The following is a 20,320-nucleotide window of genomic DNA, read 5'->3' as shown; positions in this document are numbered from 1 at the left end:
CGGGTAACATGGAAATGACGTCATTCACGTAGATTACTGATTGGCAGCCGCTAACTCGAAATTTCGAGTTGCTTTTCTCAAAATTTTGAGTTAATATGTCGAAATTTCGAGATAATAACTCGAAATTTCGAGATAATAACTCGAAATTTCAAGAAAATAACTCTAAATTTTGAGTTATGGATCCTTTTTTTTTTTTTTAGTGGCGGAAACGGGCTTCCATAGATGGATGATGAGACTTTGTTGTTATTCTTAGCTTCTTAGATATCCTTATTTATACTTGGATAAAAAGAAATACTGAACTGCTGGTGAACTATAAGAAGGAGAAATTCACTCTATGCCTCAAAGTCAGGTAATAAAATTATCGAGTTTTATTACCTGAAGAGTTCTGGACTAGATTATGTGAAATTAAGATATGCTAAGGATTCATAGGCAGTCCAAGACTATTTGTTTTAGGCAATGAGACAGACTTAGTGGGAGATGACAGAGAGATTAAGCATCTGGTCCAGACTAGCATCGTGGAAGTAGTAGAGGTGGCCAGAGCTGAAGCATTGGAAAAGATGTCAGAGAGGACTTAAAGATGAATAATTATTTTAGAAATGGAACGAATATATTGTTTCCTTTGGAGGACACTTGGTTTGGGGTCGTATGGTGTGAAGAGTTCTTTGTTACCTGTTTAGCTGCAGGTACAAACAACGTAAAAATCCGTGTGCTGAATGTGTTCGCAGCCATTTTTGAGTTATGAACAAGGAAACGATTTTACCGAAGGATTGAAATGTCACCACTTTATAAGAGCAAAACAACAACAACACACCCTCACAAACAAACAAACAAATAAATAAACTCCAAAGTAAACCATTAGTTCTACTTTCAGATTAGGCTTCAAACTTTCCTGTTTGATGAAGCTTATCTTTGGGGCTGGATCTGATCTCTCTGTGCTCCTCTTTTCTCTCGCGCCTCTAACTTCCTGTAGACTAATCCAACTTTCCCGCTCAAACAGCGTGCATCCCTACCTTGTTGTATCTCTCGTGTGGGACATACTGCAGGATGATAGGCTCCATGGTGAGGACGTTGGCGAACTGCACCTCGGGGATGTAGAGTGCGCACACGACGTGGGCCCAGCCTGATTGGAGGAGAGATTGGCAGCGGATCAACGACACGACAAGACTCGGAATGACTCGAGTGGAAATGCGCACTCGGTTATGCCCTCGGGAAGAGTGAGCGGGAACATGATGATATTTACCTCCGCTGTCTGTCCTCTTGAGGGCGCCATCTTTGTGGGGACACAGCTCACACCTCTGAGGAGACACGGGAGAGAGCGGAGCTTGTTGGAGTGGATATCTGTCTGACCATGACTCCAAACGTTAGGGCAGATACAGGAAACAGTGGGTCAGTCTATTCGATGCAGTTCTAAGCTAACATAATATAGAGGAAGTAACAGTTCAGAGGCTTTATTTTGCGCCTATGACATCAGCTTTTCTGTACATCTCTGCCTCAGTTTATGGCTTTTATTGCGCTTCTTGTAATAAAATGTGTTGTCATCAAGCTTTTTAATTTATAGTTCACTTCATCTGTCGCTACTCAGCTCCACTCTGCAGGCAGCGCATGTGCACGTGAGCTGTAACCACCTCCACACACAGGAGGAGGACAGCTGATAGGTGGGCTCAAGGCTTTATTGTTGGGTCTTTACCTTTGAGTACTGAGCACCTTGAGGCGACCGCTGTTGTGATTTGCGCCATATAAATAAAACTGAATTGAATTGAAAAATTAAGAGTAACATGTTGTCGTGTCCTATGATTTTGCTCACTTTTTTAACAAGCCCTGCCCTTATTTGGTGTCTATATATATATGTAAAGAAGGAATCAAACAGCTGTAAAAAGGAGAATCAGGAGAATCCAGAGTCAGCTGATAATTGTGACACATCAAAGTTAAAATCCGTTTTAACTCTTGCAGATGCAAAGACAGTTTCTATTTTATCCTCTACGATCTTCTTCTTTCTCCCCTCGCCAGCCCATCTGGTCATGGCAGATGGCCCCGCCCCTCTCTGAGCCTGGTTCTGTCGGAGGTCTGTTCCTGTCAAAAGGGAGTTCTTCCTTCCCACCGTCGCCAAATGCTGCTCGTACGGGATCATCTGTTAGCTGTGGGGTTTTCGCTCTTATATTATACGGTTGTTACCGTGTAGTATAAAGAACCTTGCTGTGGGAAGTGTTGTGAGTTGATGTTATATGAAAAAAAATGAATTGAAATGAATAGACTAAAATCAGACTAGTCCAAAAAAACCATGAAGGGAGAAAAAGTCCTCACTGAAAGTTATTATTTAATAATAAACACAGTTTCAGTTAATGTGTACGTTTATTTTATGTTCGATTTTACTTAAGAAAGGTAGGAAAGCAATGTTTAAATCACGCCTGAGGCTGCTTCACACAAAAACACAGAGGAATCCAGCTTATTCGTTTAACTCAGCTTTCGGGCATCAGTATGGGACAAGCTGGCTCAGTACACCTGAGGCAGACTGCTTGTAGGTGAAGGTGAAGCAGGAATGGATGAATAAATTGTGTCATTCGTGTTGGCGTACTCACCACACGTGCCGCCCGCTCCTGTGACTCACACTTCCGACAGAACCACGGGCCAGTTGGCACCTGCACGATGCCGTAGCATGCTGCGACAAACACACAAGCACGGGAGTGTCAAACTGGACCGGCACGACCCACGGTAACACACCTGTCTTTTAATGTAAACTACAGGTACAAATGAAAACATGCACATTTAATGAGTCATTCATTCATTCACAGGACAGATGTTGAACAGCCCGAGGGTCAACAATTTGTACCTTTAACAGTGTTTAAAAGTTTCACGTTTCTGGAAATAATATTTTACTTTTTATGATTGAAACGACTTGGCAAGCTCTATAAATACTTTAATAAATACTAGTAAAGCTGGCAGTACCTGTCCAAGAATACTACTCAAGATAATACTGATTTGACACTTGGCACAGCCATCCTGCTTTAACAGATGAATAGAAAATGATTTCAAACTGATTTTATGTTTTAACTTTTCTCTTTCTAAGTTTAACATCTCTCCCTGTCAGTGGTGAGAGGTGCTGCTGTCATCCTGATCGGATTAACCTTATAATCCTATTTCATTCCACTTTGACATAAAGCTTTAATTTGACTGGGACAGCCCTGAAATCAGCCTCCTGCATCAGCACCTCTCTGGATCAGAATCTTCTGCACTTTTTCAGTTTGGGCACAAATTTCTTTTTGTCTTTTTGGCACATTTGTGCACCAACACCGTCACAGCATCACTGAGATCAGAGGGCTGATCCTCCCTCAGAGTAGCCATCCTGCGTGAGGTCCCACTTCAAATCGCTCGAATGCAACAAAGCAAGTGGACACGCGCTGCTGTCCGAACGAACACGGCCTCGCGAACGCGTCGCAGCGTGCCGCACGGTCCGCGACGCACGGACCTCGAGGCGCCATCCGGGCTCGGTGTCACGCCGCTCGGCCCTGCGCGATCAATCAAGTGCGCGGAGAGGAAGCAACAACAGCACGCTTACCTACCCGCCCCTCCCGCACGAACACAGAACACGCACGTAGGCAGGGAGGACCAACGCCTCCGGCCGCAAGCTAGAGCCGCTCCGGCTGCCCGGGAATCACACGCTAACAGCAGCTAATGTTACCTTGGTGAACGGCGACGCTGCAGCCGTGTCCATCACAGTACACCAGCGGATTCTCAGCCCAGCCTCGCTCGTCGGAACACACGCAGCAACCTCCGACCATTTCCCGCATGCTGCTCCCATATGAAGAAATAGATTTCCCCTCCCGGCAACGGCTCAGACCCAGGCCAGGCCTGTCAGGCGGTCGTCCCGCATCTTAACGCCGCTCTAGGCATGGTCACGGGCCGCCCACGTCGTGCAGTTTTCGTGCAGCGGAGAGCCGAAATCTCTGCGTTTGTGGTGCTTCTAGTAGATTTTCCGTGATGTCCTCCCCGTCCCATACATAAGTGCGCATGCTCAGATCTTCGCCGGAGTAAAAGTCACAGCAAAGGTAGCAAGTTATTGTTGAGCAGGAAGCGCCTTTTCAGCGCGTGTTTTCAGGCAGTGACGACTCGATTTCCACGAACCCGGGGAGCAGACGCCCGCACGGCCTCCTGCCCCGGTCCACTGTGTTCTTTACACGAACCCCGCGCATCACGTCGGCCCAAACCGCTGTATGCGCCCGGCATCAACCGCGTCTCAACAGCGCCATCTGCAGGACATCTTGGGGGTGGCTAACAGCAGGAATTACAAGCTATTTCACCATCCGGCGTCCGGACCTAAAATAAATAATGAAACATTAATAATAAGATAACAAAAGATGCGAGATTCCCGTGTGACAGCGGCCAAAACAGGTCAACACAATATCATAAAATATTAAAAGACAAAAATGGTCATAATGGGAAAAAAACACGCAAAAGAAAGGAGCTCAATTAAATAGAATAAAATATAAACTTTCATTAAAAAAAGGGGAGCTCAATAAGCGCAAACCTACATATAACAAAATAGAAGACAAAGTAAAAAGTCAAGTATAATACAAACAGGAGCTCAGTAAATAAATGTACCATTTGAAATTCATAATGTAATGACAACGTTTTATTTTTGCTCATTTGCTCTTTTTTTTAAATTATTATTTACTAAAAATGAGTACCAAAATAAATACATAAATAAATAATAACAATAATGGATAATGACAGTAATGACAATTTAATTACTAAATAAATCTGATTACATAGAAATAAAAAAAAAAAGACAGAGAGAGACACACAAACAACGCTAATCACATCTCAGTTTGTAGCTCATCACAACTATTACACAAGTTTAACACTTTGACAGATAAGCATCTACTTTCTGTTATTGGTACCGACCCTGCTTTTCATACGTTCTCTCTCTGACTTCAAACAGCTTCTTTCAAATATTTTTCCATTTCTTTGTTCATTATCAGTTTAGTGCATCAACTAAATCATAAAGATTTAAAACAGGCAGAATACAAACGGGATTTGCACAAACCTCACCTTCAAACCACCAGTGTGAACCATCAGCGATGTGTGAGGGCTAACACCCTCATTTCCAAGGTTTTACATATCAACACATAAAAAACCTCTCAGATGAACAGCAGCACAGCATATTATTACACGGTGTTATTACACACAGCTCTCTGAATTTTAGTTATAAATTGAATTATGTAGACTGGGAAGACTGGCAGGTGTCATCTGCGAATAATGTTTCTCACTCTAGAACGATGGACTTCAATTTATTTGGAGATGGTCTTCGAACTCTTCCCAGACTGATGGATCATTGCTGATGTTTGTCCTTTTTGGCACTGAATTAACACACGGCTGAATGATCTAAAACATCTGCTTTAACACAGGTGTTCATACAAGCACCTGTGTGCTATTCTTAGTTTCCACAGAAATGTCATGTGTTGTTCTTTATCAGAAGTGATATTTATCTAATTTTAAGACATGCTAAGGATGAGATTAGTTTTATGTCCTGATATGTAGGATTGGAGCTGAAAGAAGAAGAGGAGGCGTATTTGAAACTTTTACAAGCTCTAACTGGGCTGTTTATGAGTGTGACACCCTGGATTCAGAAAAAATAGTTTGAATCACAAAGACATAAAACACTTTTTCCTTCGGCGGAGCTCATTAGAGGTCACCATATATATCATCTATTCCCAGCATCCTCTTCTGTCATACCAACCCTTCACATGTCCTACATACATCTTCTCTGAGGTCTTTTTTTCCTCCTGCCTGACAGCTTTTACTTCAACATTCTTCATCCAATATATTCATCTCAGCCTTGCTTCCCTAACTTTATTTTCTATTTAAGAAATCTCTATGTGTTTTCCGGGTTTCCCTTAGAGATCCATCAATATCAGCGAATTGAAAATGGCAGCAGTCTCACCATTTGTGGAAAAACTGAAGAGTGTTTAGCTGAAATCACATTTTTTAAAGATTCGTGCGTGTGTGTTTATAATGCTGTTGTGAATGGATGACTCAGGAGACTTTATTCAAAGAAAGAATAAAGACGGGTGGGTTTTTTCCATGCAGGTTGTTATGTAATAGCGTTTGCGGTCTAACCCAGTTGAGATCAAATTGGGCTGTTTTGTGGTCCATGAGCTAAAACGAGACGCATGACGCCCCCGATCTATGGGAGCAAAACTGAAAAGTACTAAACATGTGAAATTTAAATTTGAATCCAGTTTGTCCATCTGAAGCGCCCTGAGGTTTAATGACTCAAACTTTACTGGCTGTCTTTCCACTTACACTAACTCCTGTAATTCAGTCAGCAGATGTCACCAAAAACATCTCATTTTGACTGGGCTTGCGTCATGGATGCTTTATGACTCCTATCTCGTCTGGTTGAGTAATTCTGTCTTTAAGGTGAAAAGGGGACCTCACACACACACTCACACACACACACACACACACACTCACACGAACACACTCACACACACACGTAGAAGCTATCTCGACATAAGCCCTATTCCCGTTTTCCCACGTTTCATTTTAGCTCAGACATGATTTTTCAGAAAACATTCATATCTTCCTACATTGCCATAATCTGACATGTCTTTCAGCCACAATCTTACTCAACACCATCAAACAACTCGGAAGACATATGCTGTTAACTCAGTGTCTTATAATAGGAAAAAGAGAACCAGCGCAGTTGTACTTTTGAAATGGATGACTGGGCTTTTTATACTGACATATGGACACAAAGCTGTGATGACAGTTTGTCTCACAAGTGTCATTTCTCTTCAAACCCAAAGAGAGAAAAGGGAACTGGCGCTGATGGAGAGGACAGATAGCGAGGTGGCAGCTGGATGAAGCTAACACCCTCTGCTGATCTGAAGGCAGCAAGGCGTAGCCGAGTTCCTGCAGTAACATGTGGGGGCGAAGTGCATCCACATTTGCGCGCGCGCACACAGACACACACACAGCCCCTCCTGCACTCATATATTAAGTTAGCTAGTCAGAACTCATTTTGTGTGCTCACCAAAACTTCCCCAATACAAACAGGAAAGACAGATTTAGCTGTCAGAGGAGGCTCCTGAAGTTTGTCACAAAGAAATTCCCACAAATTTCACATGCATTTGTTGCACCTTTGAGATCCCATATCAGGGAGCTTTACTGGCACACGTAATTGATTTCGCTCCTTGCTGTGGGTGAAGTGAAATATAAGTGGGAAGTGGGATTTTTTTTTTAATTTGCATATTCTCTCATTCTTTTCTGGCCCAAAAAATGTAAAATTAAACTATTGTTCACTTTGCTTGAAATCCCCTTCACCCTCTGTCCAACAAAACCACTTTCACATAGAAGCTACACGCACAGAAGACCACGTATGACACATTCGCCACATAGACGACACATATGTGAAGAGACATGTGACTCGTTTTTGTATTTTCTCAAGATGGAGTCAGATTAAATCCTGCGATGATCCCGTTACAAACACCACCATCTCCCCTCTATCCATGGATGAAGGGCCAAAACTGCCAAAATCAAAGATAATTAACAAAATAATTACAAATGGCGTGAAAACTTCAGTTAGAGGAGACGAGCAAAAGGGCGGCTTTGATGCATTTGTAGGTGTTTTTTTTTAAGCGAACATCTACATTTGCTTAAAAGTCCTGATGTCATGTTTGCTTCTTTACGCTATGTTTTGATCGTGGCTGATTCTGCATCAATGCACCAGAATCTCTTTAATACATTTAGTGAAATGAGCAAAGGGTTTACTTCCCAAATGATCCTAAACAATACAAGGAGCTGGATTAGCTCAGACCGGCAGTTCTCTAGCTGTTCCTAACTGCAGACTCTGGTGTAGCTCTGGCATCCATCGTGAAAGAAAATATAGAAATAAATGAGGACATAAACAGGAAGGCGAAAGAAAATATGCAGAAATACTTTTAGAAATTATATAAAAAAACATTCAGAAGCAAATTAAAATAGAAATATTGGGTTGTGTTGTGCAGTCCCCAAAATAAGAAAGGCCTACATTTATTTTCAACACATTCACCACATTAATTGAGCCATTTACTTACATATGTATTTATTTTAACTTTGGCAGCTTCAGCCAGCCATACATTTCATCATTTTCAGAATCTGTCAACACGTACTGCATGGAACAAAGTGATCAGTCTCTTTTTCCCTCCTGATTTAATGGAACCTAGAAGATTTCATCTGCTGCCACACGCATTTTGAGGCCTTTAGCTTGACTTTATACTGAATTTTTATCCACCTTGTTCGATCTCCTTTACCTCTGTCCTCCATACATGTAGTGCAGTTTTGTACTTTCAAGGGTTAAATGTAATGATGGAACCTCTGTCTCACTGTACGGCCTTTTCTGCACAGTGTGAAGGGAACCGGTGCTGTATAAATCAAACAGAAGTGAGAAATGTAATTGAACACTGTGTGTTTTGTGTGACTAAAAGTCTTGTGAAAAACTGTGAAGCAACTTGTGGGGAGCGCTAAATGAGTACAATATCTGGAGTGAGAAGCAGAGTGATGTGTCCTTTGAAGCCGTGAACTACACTCAGAAAACCACAGCTGAGAAAAAAAGAGACATGTGACCTTCGAGATAATAGGATTTTTTTTTTCTGCAGTCTTGAATTGCCAAGTGTTTGTCAGAGAAGCTAAAAGTCTTTCGGCGTGGTGCAGCTTGTGTGTGACGAAGGAAGAGCTGTCTTTTATTACTTACATCTTTACACTGATAAAAAACAAAAGCATTTACACAATAAATGTAAGAAGTGCTCATATTTTTGGAACATTTGAATTAACATATGGAACTGAGGATTAGGATATACACAGCGGCTACAGCAGGGACCATTAAGTACAAATATATGCATGAAAAAGGAGGTAGAAGTGCTCCTGCATTAACATTTTACAGGCCATCTTTTCAGATGACTACAGTATGACTAAAAACACCCTGAAACCCGTTACACTCGTATAACGTCTCCCTCTCCAACACACACACCCACAGAGACACACACACACACACACACACACACACACACACACACACACACACACACACACACACACAGGCAGAAAGTGATAGCTACTTCATGAATTCATTTCTGACACTACTTATATGAGTTAATCTGCTGTTTTTCTCATGCAGTGCTGGTGTTGTGCCTGCAGTCTACTTCAACTCTAGGCGGTGCTCGCCACGGGCTATGTGGGAAGAAAACTCGTAACGGTCCCGACTGCGGTGGCCACACACATTACACTCGAGCGGATCGCGGAAGCCGTGGCACCCCATGTGGATGGTGAACATGACATAGTCCAGGAAGATCACCCTGCAGTGGCCACAGGGGTACACGGCCCCGGGCACGGTCTCCCCGTCAGCTCGCATCACTCGCAAAGCCTCAAGAGGCGACAGGGGGATGGGCTGGGCGTGTGGGTGAGGCATGCCGTTCTGGGAATTCAGCCCCCCAAGCAGGTGGCCTAAGCTGTACATGACAGGCTGGGATATCTGGGTGTTGTCATTGTGGTAAGAGTCCATACCAAGGGGAGGCTGGGAGGCGTGAGGGATTCCCAGGAGCGGCATGGCCATCTTGTGGCCATTGGTGAGGCCCATGGGAGTGATGTCGCCACGGGCTAACGAGATGGGGTAGGGCCTGTGGGAAGGCGGTTGGTCACCATTGGGGCCTGGGTGGATCGGTTGTTGCTGGTGATGGGCGTCTGGCCCCGGGGAGTCCGACGGAGGATCCTTGACATCAGTTCGGTGGACCAGATCCCTGTTAAAGCTCAGGTCCAGGCACACGCCGTTGTCGCCTAGACGACAAGAAAGAGCTCAGCACGAGGAGACTTTGCAAACCTCATCCAGCAGCACGGGCAGAGAAACAACACAGGAAGCAAGAAGCAGTTAAAACAGATGGAAAAGATTTAGACCCTTGCTGGGTTTCTCACTCCGCCGTGCAGTCGAGTGCAAAACGTGCCCCCCGAGGGCGGGAAAAAGCAAAAACCTGGAAAGCGCCAGGTCGACGGGACAAACGCAGCTTTAAAGCCTGGCAGCATCCCGAGGCAGCAGTTAGGGACAGGGAGGAAGCTTACGACGCAGATGAAGGCCTCTGTAGTGCAGCTGGTGTAATGACAGAGAGACACCTGCTCACGTTTCTCGCCTCGCGCCTTGTTTGCTCTCTGTGGTTACTTCTCTTTTTCCTCCTGTGGTTGTCATATTGAAAGATCTCACTTCATTTGTAAACCTGATGGAGATGTAGGAGGGTTTTTTTTTTAATTGCCAAAACACTCATGCTTTTTGCGAGCAGCTCGAAGCTCGATTGCGAAACTACAACTCAGTGTTAGTCTTAACCAGAAAGGTGAGAGCAAGCTATTGAAAATCATTGTGCATGTGTGTGTATATATACGCCCATAAAGTTTGGGAAATCACTGTGGCAAGTCAGCCATTTACCGAAACTGATACTTCTGATAATTACCAGCTCAAATTATCTCAGATCGAATCAAAACACAAGCAGTTAGTAATGGAACTCAGAGGTTTCATGTGCATGACACTATTTTATTAACCGTGCAATAATTACCAATACCCACCGATGACACAATTCTTGCAGAGAATTTGGAGCAGTGGGGACCACTCTGTGGTGTGTGCAGGTATGAGGCAGGTGGTCTGCCCTGAAACCCCCTTTGGCGACAGATGAAGGCCAGCATAGACAGACAGACAAACAAGTAGCTCAGACAGACAACTTCAAATTCTGCATTGTGCAGCATAAAAGCGCAGCAAAAGGCAAAATGACAAACGATACGTATAAAAGCTGGAGCCACTAAATATTCCTTAAAGATATAAAAGCACATTTTTAAAGAGAAATCTGAGCGCTTTCATCGGCCTGAGGTGTTCATACCCTTACCTGTAAACTTCTGTGGCATTGAACTCTTCCGCTTGGCTACGTTGCTGGCGAGCCTGTCGAGCAGCAGCGCACGCTCAGTACCCATCTGAGTCCTGGATGTGTGACTGTCCTCTACTTGGCAGCAGAAGAGCACAGAGAGAGAAAGAGAGCAAGATAAGGAAATGAAGACTCTCTTTTTGATCAGGCAGTGTCATGAGTGCACAGCTGTCCATCAGCCTTTGAAGTCACAGAGTCTTTTTTAAAAAAAAGGAAGAAACTCAAAAAACACAGCAGCTGCGCAGAAGCGCAGTTACACCGGGAGGAACGAGATATTAATTTGAGAGCAGACGCTCCTTTGACCTCACTTCCTGGTTGCTTTTTTACTTCACCAGCACAGGAGAGGAGACCACAGGATGAGGATGTACTTCCTCACCACTACGGCACTATCAGGCATAAACTTACGACATTTGGTGACCACAGAAACAGAGCATTGTCTGTGTGTTGCAACCATGCTGTTGTCCTCTAAGTACATAAAGGCTTTTCTGTTTTTTTATTTGGAGGGAAGGGGGAGGTAAGGTGGTGTGCGTTTGTGTTCCTGCTTGTGTCGGGTGGCTGGGCTGAAGCATTTGCCCTACATTATTTATCTTCCCCTTTGATGGTAGAGAGATGAGAAGCGGTCTTCTGCACGCTGAGCCTGTACGCCACAGCAGCCATAACCCGTTTAGCTGTAAGTGCGGGGTAGTAGCCATAAGCTTGTTATTTTTAATGGGGCTATAAAAACAGGATCTGTTAAGTGTGCACCTGCACGAGCGTGTGCATTTCTGCACGAGCTGCAGAAATGCATGCGTCCTTCATAACTTTAACACCTATATGTGCATGTGTGAACCGAGTGTCCCTCGGAGACATGTTGGAGTCTTCTTACAAGCGTGGTGGTGAGACAGTGTGTGCGCACCGCTGCTCACCTCTCTCGGCGGGACCTTTGCTCTGAATGTACACATGGCACCTCTCTCGGTGCTCCTCCAGCGAGCTGCGCTGCTTGTAGCTGCGACTGCAATGGTTGCACTTGAAGGGCTTCTCTACTGCGAGGCAGAGGTTTCAGTTAAACACTCAAACACATCAACGGCATGAAGCAAGCATTACTTCGTTAAGTACGCGGTTTCGTACAAAACTGATGATGGTGTGCATATTGGAGGCCGTGCAGGAGAAACACGTGAACTGAAAGTGAATGAGTAAGTTTCCAGAGGTGAATGAGTAAGCTAATCATATGTGATGTGTGTAACCATATGAGAATGCATGGCAAGGTGTTACTGGAAAAGCCATGTAGCCTCAGCAGACCTCAGATTCAAAAGGAGTGAGAAACCAACCAGCATGGTACTGTACGCAGGTGCATACAGTATCAGAGCTTATCAGTGTGTGTGTGTGTGTGGCTGCCTGGTACCAGAGTGGGTGCGCAGGTGCCCGCTCAGGGCGTCACGTCGCCGGCAGGCGTAGCTGCACATCGGGCATTTGAAAGGCTTCTCCCCGGAGTGCAGTTTGATGTGGCGAAGCAGGTTTCCCTTCTGGGTGAAGGAGGCCCCACACTGAGTGCAGTGGAATGGCCTCTCGCCTGAAAAAACACAGCGTTTGAAACAATCCTGCACGTTCTCACACGACACCGGCTTCTTTAATCACACAACTTATTCTGATTTCGACCACCTGCTGTGAGGCTCCTGTAAGCAAAATAAAAAACCCCACTGTGGTATTCTTATGTTCTTGTTGGGTGGAAATTTTGCAATAGCTCAGATATTTGTTGGCTTCCATTTTTTTTGACTTTAGTTGTTTTCTTGTTCCTACGATGAATTGCAAAAAAACACAGAATCATTCACCATCTTTAAAAGGGGAAGAAAGTAACGTCCAAACCTAGAAAAGACTGTTCTCACGGACAACTCAGACCGCACAATTGCCAAGCAGATTGTGCATGACTTCCCATGTCAGAAACAAAGCCTCACGGGTGCCAAACGAAGACTAGCACTGCTCGGCTCTACTCAGTGAAATGCAGCTCTAATGTTTGTATGTTTTACAACAAAAGTCGCGATTAAATGTCACAGAGACACACGAGCCTTTCAAGTAAGCGAGTACTGCATCAGACGGTGGATCATGGTTGTTACAGGGAGTATGGTCGCCTCAGCGTCTTCACTTCTTAACCATCAGATTTCCTCACGTCTAGCGGATTTTCCTCAATTTCTCTCCTCAGCTCGCCCACTGAGGTCTAACAACAACTTGAAATTACAGTTTGTTCCACGCCCCCGCCCAAGGACACGAGGTGATCGAGCTTTTCGAGGCCACAGCAGGCGACCTGTGGAACGCTCTGCTTCACCTCTGAGGTTTTCCGATTCTGTCATCTCTTTTAAAAGTCAGCTAAAGTCACTTGAGCATTTAAGTAACGTGCTTGCCCCAGCTAAGGACATTTGCGCCTTTGAATCCGTGTACTGCTCTAGACTCTGTTTTATTGGGGCAGTTGTGTGTGTTCTTAATCTATCTTCTTTTATCTGTGGGTAAAAAGTGCCATATAAATAAGTATAGCTTGCTTTCATGTTTAAGTACCCTATCTACTCCATCATAACCGTAACCCCAACACTATTTTTTTTTTGCTAGAATATTCTTCTGACTAAGATTTGAGAGTTTCAGAAGCCTAAAATCACATAATCTCACAGCACAGGATTATAATAATTGTCTGTGATGACTTAAAGCTAAACTCTGCTTTGTTAGATGGAAGACGGGACAAAAATAATCTTCGTGACTCATTTTGAAGACATTTAAAATGTAGCAACATGAGAATTTCTGACCTTCTTTCACGTTTTTGATATTTTTTGTGCGCCGCCGATAACTCCATATATCAGTTCCATGGATAAGCTGACAGAGTAATCCCATGAGTGGGATGAGTATTATAACTGGGCTCTGAGCACGCTGGTTAGGTCATCACTTCAGAAAATCTGTCATTCATTTCAGGATTTTAGGGCAGAACGATAACTGCAGCTGCAGTCTGATGTGCTGACCTATCTGCTGCTGCGATCAAATCACACAGTTAGTGCATGCGTGGAATATATGAACAACAATAGAAGCTATTTCACAATCTGCCAGTTAGCACACGATTGTGTGTTCCTAATCGCTTTGACAGAGTCAATAAAAGGAGACCTCAGGGCCATCAACAGCGCGGAGATTGCACAACTGCGATCTTTGAGGTCAGCGTCCCTCTGCTTACCCGTGTGGCTGCGCTTGTGCACCAGCAGTACGTTAATGCTGATGCAGGACAAGCCGCAGATGTCACAGCTGAGCTTGCCTGTCGGTTGGATGCGAGGCGGCCCGGCTCCAGGTGCGTAAGCGCCTTCCGCGTTGGCGGCAGACGCCGCTGCGCTGGCGTCGGGGAGGGCCGCGCTGTCGTAACGCGAGTAGTCCACCAGCGACAGGTCCTGCGGCTCACTCAGGCCATCTCCCTCTTCATCCCCTTCCATGTCCCTCTCCTCATCATTCTCTTCCTCTGTCCTCTCCTCATCAAAACCTTCCTCCATCCCGTCCTCACTGCCTCCCTCTGCTTCCTCTTTAGGCACAATCTCTTGGTCTTTTTCAGCCTTGAGAAGCTGCTCGTTATCTTCCATCTCCTCAGCCTCGGATTTTATCACACCTGAGCAAAGTGGAAGGAGGGGACAACCAAAATATGCATTTGGAGAGACATTTCACAGGAATGTGTAGAGCATTTTCCAACAAAGGAGCTAGATAAGCTGTGAGCAGAATGTGGAACACAGTCACGTCTTTACTTCCACATTTGTATTTAAGGTCGATAGCAAGATATTAGTACTAGCACATCTCCAAAGTGTGGGTAGCCTAATTTGGGCCAATGCATAGTGTCACAGAGAGATTCAGAAGATGTGTGCTTGAGATAAGGCAAAGGCATTTCCTCTACACAGCGGCTAGAACCAGGGCAGGAGAGAGAGAGAGTGAGTGAGCCGGCGCCTCAGACAGACAACACTAATTCCTCATCTGTCTTTGAAGAGTCGTTTCAGACTGACTGTTCATCACGTTGGTCACAAAGGCTTAAAAGCATCCAAATTTAAGGGTTAAAAGGTGTTAAAGTGCACCTAAAGTCCTCTCGGTGTCCCCTCAGCCAGCCAAGCACCAATTACATCACCTATACAAGCAAGATTTTCCCGCTTTTGGTTTTTTTTTCTGGTTTCTAAACCACACGCTCAGCTCAAACTACTTCTCCATGCAGGATTTAGCAATTTCATTTATTAACACCACATCTGCCTACACGCAGAGTCCTAAGGCCCAATGTACAGGACCTCTCACCTAGCCTCTTGCAAGCGTTAACCAGCCCCCCAGCTTATTCAGTTCCATCCAAAAACCACACTGTGGTCTTGGCGGTGACTGATGATGAGCTGAAGAGCAGCGCCTTGTATTGTGGAAAGCGCTCAGAGGTGCTATGGAAACTTTGCACACACAGAGCTCCGAGAGGCCCGATATAGAGTCCAGTGTCTCAAAGCAGTGAACCGCAGGCTGCGCATTAGACGCAGAGCAGGGCTTTAGGAAGTGCACCCAGTGGGGTAGATAGATGGGTGGCAGTCAGAAATAAAGAGGAGAGCTGTCTGTAACACCATGTTCTTTTTTTTTTAAGTGAGAAATTAGAGAGTTAGGGCTGAATGACAAAGTCAAAACAATTCAACATTAAAAATATCGTGTGAAACAGAGTTGTCACAGTTTCTGCCCGCTTGATGACAAGAAGAGAGCTTTTAAAATGCAGCTTTTATCACAGAAGCACGAACGTGCAGTGAGAACTAAAACCAGACCATGTCTACCACACGCTGGAGACAGCCTCTCATACCTACATACAGTGTGTGTTCAGTCAGTTTTAATCAAAGAGTCTCTACATGAAAGATTACATTTAATTCTGTATTATCTGTCATCGGGCTCCTAGTAGAAATTTACAAGAAGAACAAGTAATGATGCAGAAACAGAAGGAGCTTTTCTGGTCACTCTGCTGTGACCAGAAAAAAGAAAGAGAGAAGAGACTGCAGAGTGTGGACACGACACTGGCTGAGAAAATGGAGACAGAGTCCCTGCTGGTTCTCATCAGTGTTCCTGTGACCAATGTTCACCATGTACAAGGAGTTAAAAAGGTCTGATTTTAGACGTCTCAGACTGAGTTTAATGACACCAAATGCTGGAGATGAGGACAGATTTAGGCTTCTGTGAAATGACTTCATCTACTTCCAGACTCAGAGTGCAAACCTTTGGTTTTTGGTGCAGCCCTCAAGTTTTCCTGTAACACTGTGATGCAGCAGGAACAGGACTCGGACCCAGGGACCTTTCTGTGCAGTTTCATCATATATGTTGTAGACATCATCGCAGACTAATAAGTCCTACCATGTCTAACACACTGAGGTGTTGGTCTATATAACCGACTTTGCAGTGAATGTTGTTTTGATGTTACAGCTAAATAGACAAAGCAAAGGCTCGATGCCTCTCTTTCACAGGCGTTCTGCTGAATCTGTTTTTACTTCTTGCATCACTGCTTTGTTTGGGGTCTAAACCTGCCCAATAAAAACAGACCCAGTAGTCTCGTAAGAACAGGTCTGATGGGCCAGGCCAAGCTTTGGGTCAGCTATAACAGGAAGGGTCTCTGGAGGGCTCCTGTCATACTGGGCTGTCTGAACCATCCACACCACAGGCAGATTGAGCTTTTGCTCGAAGGTTTCATCATCTCTTTGTCTCCTTTTCTGCATTCTGACTGCATTTTAGGAAGAATCCAGGATGGATGTTTCCATTTCATCCAATTACTTCTCTGGTTGGTGTCATATTAACTGCTGCCCAATAGGAACAGAAAGACTTCGGACACTCATCAACGCTCATTTATTGACCGGAGCTCTGGGAGAACACGCAAACTCCACATAGCTACAGCCTCACAAGTCTGAACCCACTGTTCTTGTGAGGTGATGGTGCTAACCACTGAGGCATCATGCACCCATATACCATTGGTGTCAAGAAATGTCACCTCACTAACTGGTGAAAAACAACGTTTCCGAACATAAACCACCATCCACTGATCAGATACAGTATGAATGCATATTTGCAGGCCTCGCTCTCTTACTTTCTATATTGGCACGCGGTCAATGAAACTTTAATCAGCTAGATAACCTATCAAATCAATCAAGCACCTCTTCGTCACGTGCAACCTTGATGTAGTTCATGTCAAACCCTGGAAAATGAGAGACATGCAAATACCAGACACAGCTTGTTGCCGAGCTCTTCTCACAATGATTTGGTCCACAGAAAGCCCTCAGCTAGTACACAACAATATTTATTTGGCTTTATAGTATTCAGATAAGCATTTATGCATAAATTTGACAGCTACCGGCACGAACACTAGCTAATTAAACCCAGAAACCTCTGATGTAAAAGCAAAATAACAAATCTGCTTTTTTTGTGCAAGTTTTTGCAGAGACGAGCGTCACAACTGAAAGGTCGCGTGGGAAGTTTCATTTAAAACACAGTTAAAGATCTTTGCTGTTTCACCTGTTACACACATTCCAGTCACCTGCCACGAAACTGGCTGCGCATAAAAATGAAACTCGTCTTCACGTTTCCATCATTTTACGAGCGGGTTTGATAAAACATTTTGCGCTTGCAGCTGCGCTCCTCTTGTGAGCTCAGCGAAGCAGCAGTTCCCTGTCTTTCACTCCAAATGCCTGCTGGTTTGTTGATTCAAACGACAAAATTAAGCTGCAAATTATGCCGTTTGTTGCTTTCGGCGATAGCTAGCCTGTTAGCTCGCAGGTGCAGTGGAGGTGCATGGCCACAGCTACAAATAGGTGGATAAAAAATGATCAGGAACATAAAATAAGATACGCCCTGATTAAGATTTGCAAAGGGCCGGATTTGGCTCGATTTGGCCAAATGCTCTGGTTACAGGTGACCTTTCACATTTTAATCCCCCTCCTCTACTTTTTCTGCCACTCTAAATGGTTTCCTGTATTTCCTGTCCTCAACCAGTATAATCTATTTCATTGTATGAAAGTATTGTAGCACCATTCCTCAATTTTTTTCCTGAAACAGGCAAAAAACCCAACAAAATACGTGTAAAGAACAGCTGTAGCACCAATGCCACACACACACACATATATACATATATATATGTGTGTGTGTTTGAGAGTGTGAGTGTGTGTGGGGGTACACATACGTGGATCTGCGACACCTTCAGCAGACTGAATTCCATTTTCACTAAATGAGCTGTCCTCCTTCTCTTCTTCCTCCTCCTGCGACTTCACATCTGCAACATCTGAGAAAGTAACATGTTGAGTGGATGTGTTAAAACTGAGCGACGCTTTTCTTCTTAATTAAAAAAGTGTTTTCCGTAGCAACAAATGAACATTAAAACTCCCGATTAACAGTAAATATGCAGGAAGTCTTGCTCATGACCCCGACACTATGACCTGCTTTCAGCTGCAGCGTGCACAAATCCCTCCACGTACGTGGTGGAGTTTTTAGGCACGACTTCAGCCAGGATGGTGGCCGCTGTGGAGGAATGCGTGCATCCTCATCATCGAAACTTTCACATTAAAGACAAGGAATGCCTATACTCACCCATCCCTTCTGCCTCTGAGGATGTGAATTCAGGATGCTTTTCTGTGCTCATGATGAAGGAAAACGTTCTGTGAGGGGGGGGATTTACAGTATTCGGTTAATGAGAGTCTAACCAGATTCTCCCCTTTGGCGCTTTAAAACCAGGTCTGCCAATAAAGATAGAGAAAAGGCGGGTTTGTTTCTTACATTCATTGTGTCACATTTTATCTGACCGTTTGTGAGACAATTTTAACTTTTTCAGATGCTCTCGATGCTAATAAAAGAGCCCCCCCAACCTCCCCTTTACTATTTCTACAAGGCCTGTGAAGAAATAGAAGCAAGACTTGCATCTCTTTGTTCCTGTTGGTTGGACAGTGTAAAAAAAAGAAGAGTGGGTAAAAAAGCCCACGGTTGATTGCTCGACCCTGTCTCTACATTTAGCCTTATGAGAAAGAGATGATGTTCACTGCTCATGTATTTCCTGCTGGGTTTGTACACAGGAGCAGGCGTAAAAGAGCACACACAGACACTCCAGCACAGTTTCAAAATTATTTAAGAAAAATCCAGACGTGCACTTTTTAAAGAAGCCCCCTGTCAGTTTCCACCGAGTTAACAAAGTATTTCATTATATTTTATATTGTTTCAACTATTTATTCGCATCAGCTCTAATACATAATAAAAACCACACCGTTGATAGGGTTTTCATGATTAACTGAAGCTCTTGCGTTAAAATACATCAATAGGAAACTTTCTCACATGGTCAAAATGAAATTGAGAAGCACATGTCTACATTGCTGCTGTTAATTCCAGGAGACGTCTTTAGTTTTGTTTTTTGCTGGAAGTTAACAGTAAGTCTGAGGAGTAATGATGAGAATAAGATCTTACCTGCTTCTTGCTCAGCACCACAGAGGAGAAGTGCACTCACAGGAGGAGATTCCACACTCCGCCGCTGGACTTTCTCTGAATATGGAATATAAGCAACGTCACAGCCGTGAATTCCTTAAAGGAACAGGAACGCATTTTCAGCAAGGTGGAGCAACAAAGACCAGAGCGTGTGAATCCAGCAGAGCAGCACCGACGGCGAGACTCAGAACAAGTCTGATGATGTTTAAATCTTCAAACATTCCTTCTCTGAACCTAAACACGCGCAGCCAACAACATTTATGAGCGAAACAAAGAACCGATTCGGGGTTTGATGTTACTTCAGGGCATCCACATGGCTCCAGACTTGGCTTTTAAGGAGATCTAACTCCATCTTGTGGCCAGATGTGAAAGCTACTTCAAAGTCCAACTCGTCTGAAGCTGAAACTTCATTTACTTTTCTTTCTTTTAAGAATTCCCCTCATTTCAGGTGAATAAACAGCTGATATCTGCCCTTTATGGTCCGTACCTGCAGAAGTCAGACGCTGGCTGTGGAAAATCTTACATCATGGCTCTGCATCTGTATGCTGCAGCTGCTGAGTGTCCCTCTCTTTATTCCCATCTCTGACGCAGAGTTGGAAGAGAATTAGGAAAAAAGCTTTTAAATACTTGTATCCCAATGTTGTGTACAGATGAGCTTTAACAGTCGGGCTTGTTATTATAGGAGAGTTTAAGCAGTCTTAAAAGTGCATATGCAGTATCACTGAAATCAGTACCTATTTTATGATACAGCATATGATCTGAGCACAGCTTGTTTACAGTGAGTGAAGTTATATTTGTGTGATTTTTTATGCCTATAGTTGCTAAATCATCTACCATCCCCCTCACGGGAAAAACAAGTGACTCTAACGCGTGTAAATAAAGGCAAATAAAAGCTCATGCTCTCTCCTGCTGATAAAAATAAGTTAAAAAATCCCTGAACACAT

General features: G+C 44.1%; 2 protein-coding genes across 3 annotated transcripts in view; both read right to left on the bottom strand.

Moving 5' to 3' along the window:
* The window catches only part of LOC102210954 (MLLT6, PHD finger containing), a 30,777-nt gene extending 26,564 nt beyond the window's left edge, over positions 1–4,213 (bottom strand). Inside the window, exons 1-4 of the mRNA XM_005746030.1 lie at positions 3,677–4,213; positions 2,577–2,656; positions 1,241–1,295; positions 1,011–1,120 (exon numbers count right to left, since the gene is read on the bottom strand). Coding sequence (XP_005746087.1) covers positions 1,011–1,120; positions 1,241–1,295; positions 2,577–2,656; positions 3,677–3,785 — 354 coding nt within the window. The 5' untranslated portion in view covers positions 3,786–4,213. The remainder of the gene's footprint in view (positions 1–1,010; positions 1,121–1,240; positions 1,296–2,576; positions 2,657–3,676) is intronic.
* Positions 4,214–8,066: 3,853 nt separating this feature from the next.
* On the bottom strand, positions 8,067–19,719 carry LOC102210671 (zinc finger protein Aiolos-like). Of its 2 annotated transcripts, none has more exons than XM_013914110.1 (8): positions 19,359–19,719; positions 18,495–18,640; positions 18,091–18,189; positions 14,119–14,538; positions 12,316–12,483; positions 11,840–11,956; positions 10,899–11,009; positions 8,067–9,810 (listed from the first exon to the last, which is right to left on the bottom strand). In XM_013914110.1, exons 2-8 carry the CDS (start codon positions 18,544–18,546, stop codon positions 9,176–9,178), a joined length of 1,602 nt encoding a protein of 533 aa, XP_013769564.1. In that variant the 5' UTR covers positions 18,547–18,640; positions 19,359–19,719; the 3' UTR covers positions 8,067–9,175. The 2 variants fall into 2 exon arrangements, with proteins under 2 accessions (XP_013769564.1, XP_005746086.1); XM_005746029.2 differs by having other exon boundaries at positions 18,495–18,562.
* Between the last annotated feature and the right edge of the window lie 601 nt (positions 19,720–20,320).

The sequence above is a fragment of the Pundamilia nyererei genome, unplaced genomic scaffold, assembly GCF_000239375.1.
Source record: "Pundamilia nyererei isolate P.nyererei 1_Seehausen unplaced genomic scaffold, PunNye1.0 scaffold00171, whole genome shotgun sequence".
NCBI classification, from domain to species: domain Eukaryota; kingdom Metazoa; phylum Chordata; class Actinopteri; order Cichliformes; family Cichlidae; genus Pundamilia; species Pundamilia nyererei.
The sequence above is the reverse complement of the archived record's forward strand: the minus strand, read 5'-3'. Positions and strand labels throughout refer to the sequence as shown.